The 22,327-nt window shown below is 32.9% G+C and overlaps 1 protein-coding gene across 1 annotated transcript; it reads left to right on the forward strand.

Moving 5' to 3' along the window:
* The first annotated feature begins 2,459 nt into the window (after positions 1-2,459).
* LOC140436647 (uncharacterized) lies at positions 2,460-21,147 on the forward strand. The gene is made up of 2 exons (XM_072525645.1): positions 2,460-2,849; positions 18,196-21,147. Exons 1-2 carry the CDS (start codon positions 2,639-2,641, stop codon positions 19,299-19,301), a joined length of 1,317 nt encoding a protein of 438 aa, XP_072381746.1. The 5' UTR covers positions 2,460-2,638; the 3' UTR covers positions 19,302-21,147.
* Positions 21,148-22,327: the final 1,180 nt, after the last annotated feature.

Below are 22,327 nucleotides of genomic sequence, written 5' to 3' on the forward strand. Positions count from 1 at the left end.
TCATCAAGGAACCCTGTATCACTTCCTATATGGGTGATGATTAAACGCTGTCCCTTTCCTAATGGAGCTTTTAATCCAGTAGAGCAGCCTTTTATTTAATCCAGGTTTCATCCAAATAATATATTTTGCGTCCAGTGCTGCGAATTTTTCCTAAATATTTTCGTCTCCACAGAATAATTTCATTTTTTTCTAATAGCATACTTTTTCTGTTGCGTTTTACATATCGAAAGTTCATTTCGCGCATGGTCCTGATTAAGACTCTACGAGATATCTTGGGTAAGGAGTCATCGTTTTCAAGCTCTTGAGAAATTTTTTTCAGTGTTGGAATTTCACTCCAAAATTAAAATGAATGAATTTTTCGACGTATAATATTCCTTGTCTCGTCATCCAAAACAATGCTTTTCGTACCTCTACTTTTACCATTTTCTTGCTTTTTATTTTCCGATGTACACCTTTATGAAGTACACGATAAATACAGCTAACGGATACTTTTGTTAAACTGCTACAAATGTCGACCGCTTGGCTAACATTTACTGCCATTTTTCTGCCTTCATAAAGGTTTCGTATCATTACCTTCTCTTCGGACGTTAATATTTTCCGTCTCTTTTGCGGCTTTTCATTTTTGGAATCTTATCACATAAAATCGGAGTTTCCTCGCTAATTCCAACGTTGCCAAACGATTGAAAAATAATGTTTTAAAATATCGATTTTTATTTTATAAATTTAAATATGTAACGCAACGGAACATATAAATAAAATTTATTTCATTACAATTTTGTGCTTAATTTTTACTATTGAAAAAATCATGTTTTTTGGTATTTTTATGACGGTAATAATCGCTGCGTGGAAGAATACAGGTTTTGTATGACCATAATTATTACTACTTGTGAACAAGAATTGGCTACACTGTACGACAACTTCTGGTCAAGTCTACTATAGAGAAGCACAAATAAATATACTACTTTATATATATTCTGTAATTTCGTATGAGAAAACGCAAATTGCAATTGAGAAAACGAATAGTTTTCGAGGGCCGCTGTGTACATTTAAATTTGAGGATATTCGGCGTTAAAACTATGAAATCACTCTTCTAAATTGAGGATTTATAGTATAGTAAATATTTGTATTATTCTCGTTGTTTATTTTAGATAATATAGTTTTATTTTGTTTACTTCTGTGTTAGTTCTATTTAGTTAATTAGTTAGTTCTATTTTGAATTTTATTATTAGGGATAGTCAAAGTTTTCCATTTGATAGCCAAAGTTTTTCTTAAATAAATATATTTTTGAAATTATGTAAATATGTTCTTAATCACAAAAACATTTCAGTTAACATCCAATTCAGTTTGACATGGCGTCAAAAATTAAATTCGCTTAGAAATTTATAGCATGTATAAAGAAAGTAAGTTTCTATTATATATAAAAAAATATATTTTATAAAAAAAGTTAAGGTAATTTAGTTTATATCGTTAAGTTGCTCCAAATGTAAACAACCAACTTAAACTTTTTATTAGCATGTAGCTGGAGTTTCTTGAGAATATTTTTAATAAAAGTTTAATAATTTCCAGTTAATTTATTATTTTTTAAAAGTGATGATAATAATGCTGAATAAGCAATATTTCAAATGATATTTAATCACAAAACGTACTTAATATTGTGTTAATTAATCCTCATAATAAAGAAGGTTAGATAAAAAAGGTAAAATCCCGGGTCGTCCAAAACTAGTTTCTGATAGGAATAATAGAATATTATGATATTTTTTAATTATATTATTGATGATATTGGATTATATTTTCGATGAATGATATTTTTGAAATTTTTTATCTAACGTACTTTATTATGCGGGTTATATAACACAATATTAAGTGCGTCTTGTCATTATATATCATTTGAAAAATTGCTTATTCAGCATTATTATCATCACTTTTAAAAAATAATAAATTAACTGAAAAATATTAAACTTTTATTAAAAATATTCTCTCCAACTAAACTAACTAACTAACTCCAACTAAATGGTAACAATAAGTTTAAGTTGGTTGCCTACATTTGCCGCAACCTAACGATATAAACTAAACTTTTTTATAAAATATATTTTTTATATATAATAAAAACTTACTTTCTTTATACATGCTATAAATTTCTAAGTAATAGTATAAGTTTGCAAAAGGGGTCGACGAAATACTCTAATGAAATGCGCTATGAGCACGTGTGCTTGGTTGTATAGTAATTTCCAGCCACTTCTAGTCTGTCAAAAAGTAACTAACTTTATAAACTAACTTCGTAAAAACATAATTACTAAAATCACTAGACAGTTCGGACTGGGATTAGCGAACCGAGTATACAAAATAATGACAAATTTCAAGGTTTTCCCGAAGTGGATGCTTTTGAAATCTACCACCAGGCGTCGCCTACTTTGCGGTTCCTCGCAAATGGTTTTTGACATTGACATTGTGACACACATGCTTGGCTCATGATGCTCATAGATAAATGAATAAATATCTCTGATGTGTTAAATGATAAATAATAATTTAAAAATTATAGTATATAGAAAGCTTGGCTTGAGTTTTTAAATAAATTTAAAAAGGGTAGTTTGTTTTTGGGTGTAAAATTATTATTAAAATATAAAATCTGGTTTATCAAATGGAAGTAAAACAAGAATTTAGTGGAGATATCTGTAAAATAGAAATATTTTCTAATGAAGTGGATGGCTTTAAAAGTGAAGACAAGCTCATTAAAGAAAGTGCACATGGTACATTTGATTATTTAGACTTGAAGGAATTCCCCTTAAAGACTGAAATCAAAAATGAAAGTGAACTAGAGCCACTTGAAGAAAAACAAAATAGTAAAAAGGGTAAGAAAATAAGAATGCATATATCTTAGTACTTCAACATTTTTATCATCATATATAAATTCGGTGTGATTAATATTCACAACAATTTAAATCAGAACATGTAAGAAAAAATAGTGCATTGAAATATTTTGGTATCCATAAGATATTGCAGAGTGGGACCAAATGGTTCTTGTAACATTTTTTAGGCTAAAAATTGCAAAAAACAAAAACGGGAGGATAGCAGAACATATTTCTTTGAAAATCTTATGTCTAAGTATGTGATTAAAAGAAAAATAATATGATTTTTGAAAAATTATAAAGGGAAAGTTTTATACCATGATTAGTGTATAATGACTGCTTTAATAATTTTGATGAAAATGTACAAATCGGCTTCGTTTTCATCATCAAATCACTTATTTTATTTTTTTCTAAACATCTTTCTACTTTAACCCAACATTTTTAGCTGCTTGTGACATTGGCTTTGGCGTTTTTTCTTTTTCTTTCATCAAAAGATAATTTGGTGTGGATGTGAAAACATTTGATCTTGGGAAGGTCTTGAACTCCTTTTCTGAGGTTGCGCCTAAGGTAGTGGAGATATATCATATGGAATTACAAAAGTATCCTCCAGTGATGATGGAATTTCATTACTTTTACTGCCCCATTTCTGTTCTGAAGTGCTAACTTTGGAAATTGATATTCGTTAACTGTATTAAATAATTATGAAAATTAACAATTATCCAAATGTTTATTTATCTGTCTTCGAAATGTCTTATTTTTTATGTAGAAATAAGTTAAGTGTAAAATTTATCAATTAATTTCAATATTGCATGTCGCACCCTCAGTGCAAGACTGCAGTAAGTCAGAATAAGTAAGTTTCGAGATAAAGACGATTTTGTTTATTTTCATGCTAATATTAGTGAAATAAGACACAAGTTTTAGGAAAAATTAACATTTAATTATGATTTTGCATGCTTTTCAGCCTATATTACATTAACTTTAAAGTTACAACACTTTTGCAACGGAGAAAATTGTAAAAAGTGTAGACATATTTTCTGTTAGTTGTCCTCTTCTCGTATATCATCTTGGGCCAAAATATTTTTATAAAATCTATGGTGGGCTTCTGGTATCATACCCAAATGGCATAAGTATACCAAATCTTTCTTTTTGGCCATTTGAATTTTTGGCTGTTCTTTGTAGGTAGGTTTAAGTAGCACTTCTCATATATTATAGTAGTATCTGTGATGATTTTTTGAACAGTTTTGCACGGAACTTATGTACAAAAACGCAAAATAGTTGTTGTTGTAATATTTAGCCGGTTAAGCATTTGAAAGTTGCTAAAGTTTTACAGGGGATAGATATGCATGTTTACAATCGAATTCCATGGTTACTTCATTTTCATAAAATTTTGAGTTACTGCAGTCTTGCACTGAGGGTGCGATGTGTTTGCAAATTAAATTATGGTACCTGTGAAGATGAATGAATCTTCTTTCCAGTGCACTGGTCTTTGTAATGGACTGGTTGGACAGTATCTATTTACACTGTGGGTGGCTGATTATACAAACTGGAGTGTTTCTCATGCAGTGGTTATACTAATACACTTCTCTATTTCTTTATTTAAATGAACATATGAAAATTCATGCTGGAGATAAACTTTACAAGTGTGGTGTTTGTTTCAAGCATTTTTTTCAGAAAACCACTTTAAAACGACATATGAGATCGCACACTGGAGAAACACCTTATAAATGTGAAATTTGTTTTAAGAAGTTTACTCAGACAAGTAATTTGAACCAGCATATGAGACTGCATACTGGAGAAACACCTTATAAATGTGAAATTTGTTCTAAACAATTTACTTTTAAAAGTGTGTTGAATAGTCATACGAGGTGGCATACTGGAGAAAAACGTTACCAGTGTGAAATTTGTTTTAAACAGTTTAGTGAACCGAGTAATTTGAAAACACATTTGAGAGTACATACTGGAGATAAACCTTATAAGTGTGATATTTGTTTAAAGCAGTTTAGTCAAGCAAATAGTTTGAAAAAACATTTGAGAATGCATACTGGAGAAAAACTTTACCAGTGTGAAATTTGTTATAAACAGTTTTCTCAAGTAGGTAATATGAAACAACATATGCAATTGCACACGGGAGAAACACCTTATAAATGTGAAATTTGTTGTAAGCGATTTACTCTTAAAAATTCGTTGAATATGCATATGAGATCCCATACTGTAGAAAAACGTTATAAATGTAAAATTTGTTTTAAGCAATTTAGTCAAGCAGGATATTTGAAAACACATTTGATAGTGCACACTGGCGAAAAACCTTACAAGTGTGAAATTTGTTTTAAGCAGTTTACTCAGACAAATAATTTGAAACAGCATATGAGATTGCACACTGGAGAAACCCCTTATAAATGTGAAATTTGTTCTAAACAATTTACTTTTAAAAGTTCGTTGAATAGTCATACGAGGTGGCATACTGGAGAAAAACGTTACCAGTGTGAAATTTGTTTTAAACAGTTTAGTGAACCGAGTAATTTGAAAACACATTTGAGAGTTCATACTAGAGATAAACCTTATAAGTGTGAAATTTGTTTAAAGCAGTTTAGTCAAACAGGTAGCTTGAAAAAACATTTGAGAACGCATACTGGAGAAAAACTTTCCAAGCGTGAAATTTGTCGTCAAGCAATTCTCGATGGCAAATCGAAACTGGGGAATCACATGGGGAAAAGTCATATAAGTTTGAAATTTGTTTTAAACAGTTTAGTAAAATGAGTGATTTGAAAAGACATTTGAGAGTGCACACTGGAGAAAAACCTTATAAGTGTGAAATTTGTTTACAACATTTTAGTCAAGCAAATAATTTGAAAAACCATTTGAGAACGCAATTTGTTTTAAGCAATTTTCTTGTGTAAAAAACATTTGTCAGACACAAATTTTTAGAAAATTGTGGCAAATTAGTGACCAGTGATAGATGAAGTTCATAGATTATATATTATTTTATTTTAATAAAATTAGGTATCCGCGCTTATCTTGTCAAAATTAATAATCAGAATTTTAAAAATATCTATATGTATGTACAGCGTTAACAGGCCTTTTAGGCCCATTTCTGGATGAATAATTTACATAGATTTCTGTTCTTAGCTATGAGCTTCCAATCTCTGATTCCCATCTCTCTGACATCTTCCATCACTACATCTCTCCATTTCTTTCTTGGTCTTCCTCTCTTTTTTTGCCCTCAGGTACTCTCCAAGCAATATTCTTAACTAGTCTATTACCTTGCATTCTTTCTAGATGACCGAGCCATTCTAGTCTACATTTTTTCACCTCTTTTGTTATTGTAGAGTTAGCCTACAAATGGTACACTTCTGCATTAGTTCATCTTCTCCATTCTCCCTCTACTACTTTTCCACCAAACATTCTGTGAAGTATCTTTCTTTCCCATGCTTCCAATGTGTTCTGTATGGTTTTGTTCATAGTCCATGTCTCGGCAGCGTATAGCATTGTGGGTCTAATTATAGTTTTGTATACTCTTATTTTTGTATTGTGTGTGTGTGTGTGTGTGTGGTGTGTGTGTGTGTGTGTGTGTGAGAGAGATGGCATTAGACAAAAAATCTTTTTTATTTTAGAATCGCTCATAAACTTGATTAGAATATTATATATAGATTTGTCAGAATAAGATAACAGATTGCTTATGTTAACTGGTGGGCTAATATTGAGATCAATTAAACCTAAATATAGGCTTCGAGTCTGTTCCCTATGATTAGGACAATCGAAAAATAAGTGGTTCAAATCTCCGACAGATTTACCATCACAAGGACAGAAAGGAGTTTCATAGATTCCAATCCTATGCAGATGCTCTGGAAAGAGGCCATGGTTAAGTTTTAACCGGGTGATTAATGAAGAATGTACTTTATTATAGTTAAAATTAAAATGTGGAATATTTTTTGGTAAGCATGGATGAATAGAAAAGTAGTGGTTTCTTGAAGTCTTCTGAACCTCTTTATATTTTGACATCCATCTTTCCCTGCCAATACTCCTGATAATAGAAAAAATATCTTTAAAATAGTAAAAATTTGTAATTTCGGATATCTCAGATGTATTTTTTGCCATACCATCCACTAATTCGTTTCCAATTACTCCACTGTGTCCTTTAACCCAGAGTAAAGTAACTGTTTTTTTTTGTGAATTTTAGATCATGTAATAATTTTTTGATATCAAGAATAATGGAGTTTTGAAAACTATCCAATGGATGGCTACGAATAGCTTGTAATACTGCCTGAGAATCTGATACTATTACGATGTTCTCACAATAATTAGTGACACACCAAATTAGTGCTTTCTGTATAGCAGCAGCCTCGGCTGTAAAAATAGAACAACATTCAGGAATTCGATATTTCTCAACATAATTGCTGTTTGAAACAAAAAAAGCGAAACCAGTACTTTCAACAGTTTTTGAACCATCTGTATAAATTATTGTTAAATCTTCCCCTAATTTGCTTAGTATGGATTTGAATATCAGATTAGTTAAAATTGGCAAGTCTGAATAAGAGGGAATTATAATGGTTGGTTTGTCATCAGAACTTCAAAGTCTTGTATGTAAAAAGGAAATTTTGGTAGCTGTAATATATAAGATTGAAATGAATTCGTATCGATAAAAGATTCTGCAAGAGGGGGAGAATTTTTTATTCTCCAGTAAGAATTTGTTAAATTTTCTGTCAAAAGTAAACCTATTTTGTGAACCATGGTTGTATTAAACGATCTGTATGTTATTAGACGTTTGTTGGCTAACATTTGCCTACGTATGTGTAAAGGTGGTTCCTGGGCTTCTGCTAGAACTGCTTGGTTTGGTGAAGACATCATAGCTCCTAGACAAATTTTTATTGATTTAAATTGTATTCTGTCAAGAGTTAATAGATTTGTTTTGCATGTTGAACCGTAAAGAATACAACCATAATCCAGAATGGATCGTATGTAGGATCTATAAAACATTAAAGAGATATTTTGATCTGCACCCCATCTTTTTTTAGAAACGAAACGCAGAAGGTTAATTCCACGCTCGCACTTTTGTTTTACGTATTTTATATGGCTGGACCACAAGAGTTTTTTATCTAGGATCATGCCTAGATACTTATACTCTTCTGCTAAGGGGAAATTATAATCACCTATCTGGCATTTGCCTGTGACTTTTTGTCTACGTCTAGTGAAACATACAATCGAGGATTTTTCTTGAGATATACTAAAACCCATTTGTTTCACCCACTTATCTATGTTACTAAAGCTAAGTTTTAGATTCAACATACAATCTTCATAGGATTTATGGCTGGTATATAAACATATATCGTCTGCATATTGAATTATTTTGCATTTTTCATTCATCAAACCATGCAGAACTGCAGTATAAACATTAAATAATAAAGGACTTAGAATTGAGCCTTGTGGGAGACCGTTATATAATATTCTTGGACCGTGTAATACATTTCTATGGTCCCGTAAGTATATTTTTCTATTCACATACAAATTTATTATATTTACAGATAATCTTATCAATACCACACCCCGCCATTTTTGAATATAATATATCCAAATCAACCACGTCATATGCACCCTTTAAATCTAGAAACAAACATAGCATAAATTCGTTTTTTGAGAAACAGAGTTGAATATCCGTAACTAAATGTATGAGAGCATCAATGGTACCTCGACCTCTACGAAATCCATACTGTGAGTAGGGAAAAACTGAACTACTTTCAACAAAATGTTCTAATCTAAATTTTATAAGCCTTTCAAAGGATTTTGTCACACATGATAATAAAGAAATGGGTCTATAAGATGATGGAAGTTCTGGGTTTAAGTTAAATTTGAGTAAAGGGCATATGATGATATTTTTTAAAGTATCGCAATATTCTTGTTTCAACCACCAACTATTAAAGATTTGTAAGAGAACATCTTTGGCATTTGACGGCAATTTGTCCAATATCTTATAAGTAAAACCGGGGGCTGTATTTCTGCTTTTTTTAGTGCGAAATCTAGTTCTGAAGGAGTAAAAGGTTTTGACATGGAATCTATACTAGAATTAAAACGAAAAATTTCTTTAATCCTACCAACATTACCAGAGGCAGATGAAGGTGCAAGTTGGTCTAACATCTGTTCAATGAGATTTTCAGAAAGTTGAGGTTTTTTGTTGTACTGATAGTTATTGGAAATTGATCTGACGGTTGACCATATTTTTGAGAGAGGTGTGCTTTTATTTAGACTATTTAAAAAATTTATCCAACTACTTTTTTTCTTTGTTTTAAATATTCGTCTGGTTTGGGCTGCTATATTTTTATAGTTTATGTAATTATTATGGTTACTTTGGGTTCGATACGCTTTCAAGGCTTCTGATCGTTTGTTTATTATGAATGTACATTCTTCATCCCACCAATAAGGCCTTGGCATTAAAGGAGTAAAAGGTTTTTTTATGGGCATAGACTTGGAAGCAGCTAGAGAGATAGTCTGAAAGAGTAGGGCTGTCTTCTCGTCGTTAGAAAGATTATTAGATGACAAAAATGTGGATAATTGTTTTTCTAAATCTGTCTGAAATAGCTTCCAGTCAGCGCGGCAATCATATTTTTGTATTACAAGAAAACTTATTTTTGTATTACTTTGGCCTTAATTATTTTGCTCATGGCTCCAGCACACCTGTTGCTCTTGGTCAGTCTCAGTTTGGTTTCAGTTTCTTCCTTACATGTCTGATCAATAAGAGTACCTAAGTACATATATTCATCCACCTTTTCGAATTCTACAACTGATCCATCCTCCACCTCCAATTTAAAGGATTCCATGGTGTTTATTCCTTTTTTGCTCGAGATCTCCATGTACTTCGATTTATTAATACTAACTTTCAGTCCCATTTTAGAGCTTTTCCAATCAGTCTTTTTGCTATATTTGATAGTTTTTTTCCATTTCTTGCAATGAGAACCACATCATCAGCGTATGCTAAGCATTGGTGCTCCTTGTATAAAATAGTTCCGGACCTATTTATCCCACTAACCCTTACAATTTTCTCTAGAACTATATTGAATAGCAATGTAGACAACGGGTTTTTCCTGTTCTGTTTTAATATCTTGTCTGGGCATTTCTTCAGATAATGACTCATAATTTTTCATAAAATTCATCTTATACTTCTTCTCCTTTTTCTTCTGTTGGAGCATGTATATTTATCAGCGATATCATGTTCTCTTTTCCTTTAATTCAAATTGCACACATTCTGTCAGATTTTAATACGAATCGTTTTACCTGCTCCACGTCTTCATGTACCAGAAAATCCACTCCAAAATTCCTATTATCGCCTCCACTTGTATAAAACGTGTATGGGCTAATCTTTTTAATGTTGTTTCCAGTTAAATGTGTTTCCTGTATTGCTATGATGTGTATTTTATATTTTTTAAGTTCTTCTATTAGGTTAATTAATGCTCCCTCCTCGTACATTCGATGTCGCAATATTTAGGTACATAGATTATGGTACAATATTTAGGGTCCTTTGGCATAATGGGCCATGTTTCCACTACTATATGCCGTTTTTTGGGTCCATATTTCTAGAATTTTCTCGTTTGAAAGTACCATTTCCGGTCCATTCCCATTTTATGCCATCCACAGTTAGTTTTCTGTACCCTATCTTCACATTTTTACCTTCAGCTCTTCATTTCTTGCCTTTATTTATAATTTCCTGCCTCATGTGTCTTTCTTTTTCGGTCAGGTCATCGTTGATGAAGATCTTTTCTCCAGTAAGAATTCTGAGTTTGCTTTTTTCTTTCATTATCTTAATTTTTTCACCATAATCCTTCATTTGTACCAGACATGTGCTTCTTTTAGCGTCATTGCAGTTTCTATTTCGACATCCTCTTTTAGGTGCTTTTGTATAAAATATTTTACGTTATTTTTTAAGAGTGTTTCATCTGGTGCGTTTATTGGTAGACCCGTAATTACTATGTTATTTCTTTTCATCTATTTTTCAATTCTTTCTACTTTGTTTTCAATTTGTTTTTTTTTTCTTCTAATTCTTGATTTATCTTTATATTTTCTTTTTTTAGTGTTATCATCTCTTCTCTATATTCCTTATTTTCATTCCTGATTTCTTTTAGTTCCCCCATCATCTTTTTGAACATGTTCATAACGTCGTCCACATCCTCTGAATCTTCTTCCTTTGGTTTTCTTTTGCTTGGGGTTCTGGCAGTTTTTTTGCTCTGCAGGAAAGGTGAAGTTGACCCTCTATATTTTCTCTTCTTGCCTTCTGACGCGTTATCATCACTGTCCGTGTGCATCATATCTGTTTCTAAGGACCGCGAAAGAAACTAGATTCGCTTCAACCGCTCAAAAATCCAGTTCCTATCAGTCCTCAGTTTGCAGAACTATTTTTAACTTTGGCAACGTCGCAAAACTAACGGCCAGAGTTCCACCAGTATGACTATTTCGAATAGTAAATAACCTTACTTAGGGTGGCCGCACACAGACAAAGCAAAACTGTTTTAGTCAAAAACGTTTTTATTTGAAACGAAAACGTTTTTGTTTCCACAAGAAACATTTTGTTTTCAAGAGAAACAAAATGTTTGCACAAACCATACTGCAATCAGTTTTATTAAAGATGTCGACCGATAACGACGAAATTGCACTAGTTTTCTGACAGTGGTTCCTCCTACAGGACGAAAAAACGCAAAATAAAAAACAATTTTGGGTGCATCCTATAAATGAGGAAATAATCTGGCCTCAATCAGTACAATTAATTTTTCTGCGTCCACTTCAATGATACACACAATATAAACAAGCAAAATATCGCTGTTTCCATATGTGCTTCTTGTTGACTACTCGAGCGGTTTCAAGAAGGGAATTCCAAAAACACGTTGCGCCTGCGTATATTGAAATGTTTCGACACAAAACGACGATCCGGTAATCAACATCAAACAGACTGACTGAAACTAAATGAGCCTAAACATGCTTTAGACACACGACTAATCAGTGTGCGTCAGCTCATTTCATTTATATGAAACATCAGCATCAGACTCGTTTAGTCAAAAACGTTTTTGACTAAAACAGTTTTGCTCTTTCTGTGTGTGGCCACCCTTACTCTTATCACTTTAAACAGTAGTTTTTACCGAAAGCGAGTTTTTTTTCAGAAATCTCTCACTGCGGTAGTACGAAGCCTTTTGAAATTCACACAATGTAAACAAACTTTAAATTATTTTTCGCTACTAATCGCGATATTTGGTATTTTAGTAGGAGAAAAATACATTTACTTTTATCTGCTTGGTACACCGATGCCGATCTCAATATTTATATAGGTTTTCTTTTTTTAATTAATTTTTTGTTAATTTGCTAACCAATAAAAAGTTTCACTTTTAAGTTTAGTAGGCAATTTTGATAGGCTGCAAATAGGTGTCACAAAAGTTTAGATACTACGTTAAGATGTTATCGAACATAGCGTCAAAAAGACTGAACACGAATATTGAGGGTCACAGGGAAGCGGCGAACAACGACAACATCAAGATCGTCGCCTAAGATTGATGGTTCTAAGAGACCGGTTCTCCACTACTATACCAGGTATATTGCAAATCAATGGTTTGCAAAACATGGAATCTTAATTAACATGTGAACAATTTATCGTCGAAATTCGCAGTTTTGGACTTTTTTCATTTTGATCACATTGGGTGCTACCTTCCACCCCTGAACATCGACGTAATTGTCTTGAATGACGCTCAAGACGATTGGCTTGGAACCAGGAATAGAATGGATTTGTCTTTCGTGATAAATCTCGATTCATTATAAATTAAACACCTATGGGACATGATGGGTTGGAAATTTCTTACGTACTGTATAGAAGTACATTTTATTTTTTTGTTATTTATTAGAATATATTTTTATTTAAATTAAACTTGCGTTTTATTGAGTCTGGTGTCTTATAGAGCTACCGTCACTCCATAAAAGGCTACTCCCAACGTTATTTAACCTATATAGTGAACAGGTGGTAATATTACTTGTTTTAGATGAATGGGAAGGAAGCATTTCAGTAGTTGGCGTCAAGCTGTCCAATCTTCGCTTTGTCGATGACACATTGTTTATAGTCCACAGTAAGGAAGGTCTTACATTGATATTTGACAAACTAAAAAGAGTTAGCTAGGAACATGGTTTAACACTTTCACTGCCGCTTGTGATTAGTGCGCCATCGCGAGGAGCCAACAAGTTTTTCATACTTAATTACGAAGTAGACACTTTTTTAGGCTTATTTATATTTCGGGAGTATAAAACAATACTATAATAAAAAAAAAAACAAAACTACTCCGATCGGAGTCAGTGGCACTGACGGCCAGTTTTGGTGTGACGTCGGCGAATGTGGCCAGCCGACTCCGATCGGAGTAGTCACTTGAATACACTAGCGTAAACGTTTTTTTCTTCAAACGTCAAATAATGATGACATTACTTATCTAACTTGATCCTGTCAAAATTTGATGTCTCCGCCGCGCCGGCAGCAGTTTTTTTCCCATTTCTTTACGGCGGAGGGAAAAATGTCATGGCAAAAATATGAAACATGTCACAAAGCAACAATACAAATGTCATTAACAACAATTAAACATCATTTTTATTTATAGTAATATTAAAAGTACAATTAGTTAATGAGGCATTTTCAAAATTGAAACCGTGCAAAAATGTTCCAGACTCTTGATACGCATTGGTAATTGTTGATGATACTGATGGTCGAGAACAACTTTCAGCAATCATTCCCGATGTTGGCGAATCATGAGGGTTTAAAATTTTTTGAGCATTATCGTTCTTATTTCTTATTGAATCCTCTATATATCCTTCGGCAACCGTGCTTGATTTCCAGCCCCCATGTCGTTTGAGGCATTCTAGATTTCCGCCTCCATCAATTAAAAGTGTTGCTGAAGTTCGTCGTAAAGAGTGACCCGTGTATGCGCTTGTATCGTTTAAATTTAAATAACTAGCTACTTTTTGGGCTACTGCGCTGATCGAATGTATTCCCATGACGCATCGGTAACACTTTCCATTTTGGTACTTGATAAAAAATCGGTTTTCTGTGAAATTTTCAGGCCGCAGTGATGCATACTTTTTATACAGTTTAATGTAGTTTTGACCAATTATCGTAAAAGATCTAATTTGTCGTGTTTTACTGTCTGGGATTTTGATAATTATTACATTTTCTTTATCCTCAATGTCCACAGTCTTCATTTTTACCATTTCGTCGCATCGACAGGCGCCGGTAACCCCAATTAACAAAACAATCTGAAATATTTTTATAATTTAGTAGAGTATACTACATGCTTTGCAATATAATTTTTTTTACCTTTAATCCTAAATACAACTTATCTGGCGCTTCAAACAAAAATTTATCAAACTCGTCTTTAGTGAAAACTTTACACTTCTTTGCAGTATATCCTTTGCTTGTTTTTTTCAGAAAGGCACGTAACTTTAAAAATTTGCTTATATCCACATTTTTTCTAATAATTAACTCGGATTTTATCATAGAGTATCGTGACCACATTGTAGAAGATTTCCATTTATTTTCAATTTCCATTATATTAAAATATGCCAGTAAAACGTCTTCGGTAACTTGCCGTACTCCTCTTGTATCGCACCACTCTTGGAAGTGCTTGTACGCTAACCGATACTTTATTCCGGACTTGGAGGGCCCCAAACGTGCTACTGCATCATTAGCCGCGGACTCAATTTCGTTTAGGTTTTCCATTTTCGCACTAAATTTGCGCTTGCGGTTGCAACAACAATAAGCTGTCTTTAATAATTGCAAACAACTGTAACCAGGGAGACGCAAATCCCACCGACGACGTAATTATTTTAATTTCTAACATCTACACGACTTTGATAGTTGTCACAGTTAATTTCGAGTAAAAATAGCGTATGAATTGTACTATTTATGGTTGAAAATTGCTACGTTTAAAGAAAAAATAGTATACTTTATTCGGCAAAGAAGCGACTTTTCTTGACTTGCCCTCTATTACGCGCCTCAGTTCGTTCGGCGCGTAATATCGGACGCGTCAAGAAAAGTCATGTTTCTCCGCCTCATAAAGTAATATACTATTATTAAAAACATTATTTTAATTTTAATATTTAATTTTTATATTAAAATAAACACTAAACATCAAAAAATAAAATCATTTTACTTACAACGAAAAACACGAAAACAGAAGAAAACAAATCCAAAAGAATCAATAAACATGGAACTAATAATGAAATTTTTATAAACTACAAAGTGTCGTCTCCGGTGTAATTAATAAATGTATGAAAATGTGGTGTAATATTGCGTAGTTAGCCGGTACGCTCTTATTGTGGCATTGTCTTGAAGAGACAATGCCTTTATGGTTTTATTGGTGGTGGAAATAAAACACAGTCTTTCTAAGAAGAAAAAAACTCAGCTTCAGAGTCTTAGAAAGTTTGCAGAGCCCTTCGAGCAAAGTGCTCTAGGGAGCTACCCTACACGGGTAAAACCATGTACTAGACACTACTGACTTGAGATCCGAAAATGTCCCATATTTAAAGATACATTAACTTTTATATGAAACCTTTTCATTTCTCAACCAATTAAATTTAATTATAAGTTCCAGAAGGAAGGGCGATGCACGTCGAGGTGCGTGATTGGTGGCACCTGACGACAAAAGAATCATGATATTTATCAAAACACTGAGGGCATAACCCCGGTTTGTTAATACAATTATTGCACTGGAATATAGTTTGTTTTCTGCCTTTTCCATCTTTAGTGCACTGACGACACTGCTTTCGTTTTATCCTAAGTGTGTTTCCTTTGTCGTGAGTGAATTCAGTTATCTTCATAACAGAATGTTTTGGTCCTGCACGTCTAGGAGGCCTGGGAGCAATTACAACTCCTGATTTATTGGGAAGAAGAGCATTTATGATAGAAATCAGAAAATCATACAATGTCATTTTTTGATTTCCAGAATTGATATTGTATAATTTTAAAGCATTTTGCGCGAACAGCTGTACGACGTGTATAAATAACTTTTTGTACCACCTAATGGTCTTTCTTTCACAAGGGTAATACGCAAGAAGCTGATCTTGGTGGTCAATGCCTGCCATATATTTGTTGTATTCAATTATTGACAACGGTTTTTGTTTTTCAACTCCTCTTCTGTTGGTAGTTATTTGAAGTTCATTGTCATATTGTGTTATGTCGTATTGTGTTGTGATGTACATGACTTCCCGTTTGTCCTTCCATTTGCCTATATGCACACCTTGTCTGAATGCGGACACATTTCTCCCACGTTGATTTTCTTTTTTGACAATTCTGGTGGATTTTCTTTTAGGTTGGACCTCAAGGTACCCGTACAATATGTTTTTCTATTAAGAAGTTGCTTTGCCAAGGAAAAGCTATTGTAGAAGTTATCCATGTACAGAGCATGGCCGTTATCCAATATATCCTCCGTATGTTTCAAAACTACCTTTGATGCATGTCCGGTACCACTGAGTTCAGCATCATTCGCCCCTGTGTACACATGGAACCACAGAACAGTCCCATTCGGCACTGTCAACATATATAGCTTGATCCCATACTTGTTCGGCTTGTTTTTTATGTATTGGCGGAACCCTAAGCGTCCTCTCCATAATACCATGCTTTCGTCTAAGGAAAGCTGTTTCCTGGGACAATAAATGTTTTTCATTTTGTTATTGAAATAATCAATGACATGTCTGATCCGCTTCAGAACATCTCTGTTAGGTTCATTCGTATCTTCATTTTCGGAGTAGAAATGTAAACATCTCAAAATCAAGAGGAAGCGATTTCTACTCATTTGGTCTCGAAAGAAAGGAAAGTTGAACAGTCTCTCGGTAGTTTTCCAATAATCTTGTAATCGGGACAATGGGACCATTCCCATAGCAAATAGAAGTCCAATGAATGTTTTAAATTCGTCAACGGTTAAATCTTTCCATGCGGTAATGCGAGCTTTTTCCGACGAATTTTCACATAAGACGTTAACAGCATTTTTATTCGTTTTTTGAATAATGAAATTCATAAAATACTCGTCGAACAGTAAAAAGAAGAAATCAATTGGGTTGTTTCCGGGTTTTGCTACTAACAATTCCTGCTTTTTTGTGAAATCGAAAATTTTCATTTCATTTGGACTTTGAGAATTGCTTGTCCAACCGGTATTTGGACCTAAAGTGGGTACAGTTGTTTGGACAAGGTTAGTACCATGTAAGTTCTTATCTGGTGGCTGTGCCTGCTCGACTTCTTCATCGTCGTCACTATCAGATACTAAACCTTCAGATGGTTCATATTCTGATTCACTTGATGAGAAAAGTTCATAATCACTTGTATTCACTGCATATTCAAGTTCTTCTTGAGTTAACGGTATTGTGTTCCTTGCACGCCACTGACAGTAGTTGCGTTTGCTTCGCGACGGCCCAGCCTCGTCTTCTCCACTCATTTTCGTAATATAAAAAGTGTAAAAGTCCTACAAACAACACTTGTAATAACACAATTTTAGGCAGGTATTACAGAACATCAAAATGTTGAAATCAAAAACCAAGCCGATAAATTACGTCTCGGAATACCTTTCAGCTATGCCAGACCGAGAGACATACATTAACGATCGAAGCCAATAATCTACTGACGCTTAAAGCGAAGTGAAGCCAACTACTCCGATCGGAGTTGCCGGCACATGTGTCAAGCGCCGCCCTACTCCGATCGGAGTAGGGGGCATCGAAAGTGTTAAGAATTAATAAAAACAAGAAAAAATTAATGACTCTCGATAGAACCAATATCAGAACACAAATTTAAATCATTGATGGATATGAAGTAGTTGGAAGTTTTCTTTATAAAGATAACACCGTCCACAAAAATGGAAACTAAACAAGAAATTCGACGACGTATACAGATGGGTATATATCCTGCTTCACTAAAATATGTAAAAACACTAAGATCATACTTGTGTGTACACTGGTTTTCCCAATATTTAGCTGTGCCTCTGAAACGTAGACCATCTGAACGGCAGATAAGAAAAGAATCGATACATTTTAGATGTGGTGGAGAATAATGCATAAAGTAAAACTGGAGGAAATAAGAAGTCGAGGCGATCACCAATCCGATTGTCTGATACAATCGAAAAGTTATTAAATACGAACTTCGTTTATGCAATACGTACCATACAAAATATAGGTAGATGTAGAGATATAGTAAAAATCCGTGATTTCTCGATAATCACCGCGATTTATTAAGATTGGGTGGAGGAGTTTTATTTAATTCTTAAATAGTATTGTGCTAATTTGCAGATACTGAAACTTCTTTTATTTTTAATTCTTTCTTGTAGAATAAATTTTTTATATATTATGTTTTTTTTTTTAGAATTTTCCCAAGAGGACACTTTGGAAATTATGAAAACGGTAGACATACATTCATGTAACAAAGAACAACTTACGATTCTACCTGCTAAAGAAAACACATTAAAATGTAAAATTTGTCTCAAACAGTTTGGAAAAAAGTATTTAAGTCAACACATGAAAATTCATGCTGAAGAAAATCCTTACAAGTGTGAAATTTGTTCTAAGCATTTTTCTCAGGCAAGCGCTTTGAAACAACATATGAGATTGCACACTGGAGAAACACCTTATAAATGTGATATTTGTTTTAAGCGATTTACTCAGGCAAATAATTTGAAAACACATTTGAGAGTGCACACTGGAGAAGCACCTTACAAGTGTGAAATTTGTTTTAAGCAGTTTACTCAGACAAATAATTTGAAACAGCATATGAGATTGCACACTGGAGAAACTCCTTATAAATGTGAAATTTGTTTTATGCAATTTACTCTTAAACGTTCGTTGCATAATCATACGAGGTCCCATACTGGAGAAAAAGGTTACCAGTGTGAAATTTGTTTTAAACAGTTTGGTAAATCTAGTAATTTGAAAATACATTTGAGAGTGCACACTGGAGAAAAACCTTACAAGTGTGATATTTGTTTAAAGCAGTTTAGTCAAGCAAATAGTTTGAAAAAACATTTGAGAATGCATACTGGAGAAAAACTTTACCAGTGTGAAATTTGTTTTAAGCAGTTTTCTCAAGTAGGTAATATGAAACAACATATGCAATTGCACACGGGAGAAACACCTTATAAATGTGAAATTTGTTGTAAGCGATTTACTCTTAAAAATTCGTTGACTATGCATATGAGATCCCATACTGGAGAAAAACGTTATAAGTGTGAAATTTGTTTTAAGCAGTTTAGTGGATCAGGTACTTTGAAAAAACATCTGAGAGTACACACTGGGGAAAAACCTTACGAGTGTGAAATTTGCTTGAAACAGTATTCTCGGAGAGATTCTTTGAAAATACATTTGATGAAACACACTGGAGAGAAATCTCATAAGTGTGAAATTTGTTTTAAGGAATTTACTCAAGGAGGTAAATTGAACGTACATAGAAGAACACATACTGGAGAAAGGCCGTAAAAGTGTGATATTTGTTTTTAACAGTTTGGTAAATCGAGGAATTTGAAAATACATTTAACAGTGCACACTGGAGATAAACCTTATAAGTGTGAAATTTGTTTTAAACAGTTTAGTCAAACAAGTGACTTGAAAAAACATCTGAGAGTGCACACTGGAGAAAAGCCCTACTAGTGTGAACTTTGTTTCAAGCAGTTTTCCCAACTAAGTAAACTGAAACAACATGTGACATTTCACACTGTAGAAGGACCTTAAAATTTGAAATTTGTGCTAAGAAGTTTTCTCATAAAGTTTTATTAAATTATCACACCGAAAATTCAGACCGTAGAAAAACTTGTATACAATTTTTCATATAAAAATGCTTGCACGTCATTCAAGATTTACGACATCAGACCCCCCAGCGTTGCCAAAACATCAGAGTAGTTAGTAAGTGAGGAATTTTTAAAATGTCAACTGTTTGTCAAACTATTATATTAACAGCGAATACACTTAGTTTTAAGACTAGTGCAACACACTAAAATACATAAGAAAACTCATTTTAATACAAAATTATATATTCTAAATTTTAAACTTACCTCTTTTAGGGTTTTAATAGTAAAAACGTCCCGCCATTATTTCTTGTTCAAAATAATATATCTTATATGAAAGCTATCTATTCTACAGACTAATTAGTTGTTTTGGCATAGCACAATTACAATACACAACAATAATCAGTTTTTAAAACTATTAATGTAAATTTAATATGTATTTATAAATACAATTTGTTAATATATAATATATTATGATCAAATTATGTAATAAATCAAAACATAAACAAAATTCTTACTCTAAAAAAGCGGCAACACTTTATACAATTTTGCCACACGCTGAACAGTCATTAAAATTTGAAGTATTCCAGTATCAGTTGCGTACAATTGTCTAATCTATTTAAATAAAATTATTATTTTGTGGAATATTAGACTTATTCATAAAATTTATATTATTAATAATAACAAATGTTTTTAGTTATTTAATCAATATAATTCTAAAATTCACATTTTAATGATGATTACATTTTTCTGATTACTATACCATGTCGCCTATGAAAGATCGAGCAGTTCCATATGGGTTTCGTATTATTAGCTGTGTTAGGAAAATTTGAACTCTAAGGTTGACATTCTGGAAATTATAAATATGTGACGTCACTTTATATAAATTGTGACGTGCAACGTTTTTACTTTGAAAAATTGTATATGAAATATGTTTCAACCAGTTTGCTCATAAAAAATAAAAGTGTTTTATACATTAATATTCAGAAAATTGTGGAAAATCAATGGACAATGATGAATAATTTTTCGTTGCGTCTATGTCAAATCATCAAGTATTTTGAAAAACGGTTCAAACTATACTTTATGTTTTTCTGTGTTTTTAATCTCTTTTAATCCGAGCTTTTCTGTCCTATAAAAATAATAAATATATTTTAACAATAAATCTCATTTAATCAAACACCTCAAACCTTTTATACCTAATCATGTAAATTATTAAGATACCCGGTAAATCTTAATGGTAAATATGAGTAATAGGAACAGAGGCGGCGTAGGGCATGGGCCATGGCCTCGCGGTCCGAGGGGCCTCGCGCCATTGAGATTTATGTAGTGCAGGCAAAATATTTTTTTTTGCTTGACTGCAGTGAAGTAGAACAAATGTCTGTGATCTTTAATTACATCAACGGGTACAATAGAAGAACTTTTTATTGGATTTCTTGTAGGAATGTGGAAACATTAGTAAATTTACTAATTTGTATTTTGAGAACGATTTCCGAAGTGGAAATTGAAACGTCAATAAACGTATTTTAACCTTTAATTGTGGCTTATTCCCATTTAAATAGTAATTGACAGGATAGTATTTAAGTAATGCCATACTAGGCGAACTAGAAAAGAACGGCTTAGATATTCAAAACTGCCGTGGCAAAGGATACGACAATGGTAGGCATAGCGGAGTCAAAACTCGAATACTAAATATAAATTGTGGTTGTCACAGCTGGAATCTGCTGTTGGTAGACACCGCTAATTCTTCAGTAACAGCAAAAACATTTTTTGGTTTTAACCAAAAAATTTATTTGCTGTTTTCAGGTTCCAGCAAACGCTGGGAATTGGTCAAAGATAAATTAAAACTTACCATAAAGCCTATATCGGACACGAGATGGGAAAGCAGAATCGAGGCAGTTAAGTCCGTACAATCATCCAATTTGACGATGTAGGATGTAAAGAAAGTTTGAAAAATCAAACGGATCAATCAGACAGTCTCAGTAGTTTAGAATTTGTAATATCTTTACATGTATGGTATAAATTTTTATCACGTCTTAATGTGATAAGCAAAATATGGCAGTCTGTACATATCCATTTGAATGGATCGAAGAATATCGGCACACTGGATTTGAAATATGCTTGTCTGGTGCTTAACATTTTATTGACAGAGGCTGTTATGATCTGCCGAACAAAAGAGCAGCGAAAAAGAAAAGGGTCTTAGATTATGAGCCAATTATTACTAATATGGATTTGAGATTTATGGCTTTAAATCAACATTATGAAAATTTTTGTTTTCTATAAGTATAAATAAGTATAAGTAAATTAAAAAATATTTCACACGAACAAATATAAAAAAAATTGTCAAGGTTTACACACAGTCCCACGAGTGGGTGAGAGCAGTAACTTTCAACCTTACGAATTATATGAAGAATTACAAATAATGATCCCTAATTTTCCTACCTTTATAACAGACGTGAAACAGTCGCTTCAATACATTTCAGTTAATAACTTTTACTTTTAACTAAAGAAATATACCCAAACATTTACATCCTCATTAGAATATTATTAACAATACAAATTAGTACAGCCTCCGCTGAAAGGAGCTTCTCAAAATTAAAACTCATTCAGAATTATTTAAGGAGTACGATATCGCAGGAAATGAAGCAAATCGAAATGATTGGAATCCTTTCAACCCAAACGAAAGATCACCTACCATCGAAAACGTTGCCCAAGCCATTAAAA

Source organism: Diabrotica undecimpunctata, chromosome 3 (assembly GCF_040954645.1).
Source record: "Diabrotica undecimpunctata isolate CICGRU chromosome 3, icDiaUnde3, whole genome shotgun sequence".
Taxonomy (NCBI): Eukaryota; Metazoa; Arthropoda; class Insecta; order Coleoptera; family Chrysomelidae; genus Diabrotica; species Diabrotica undecimpunctata.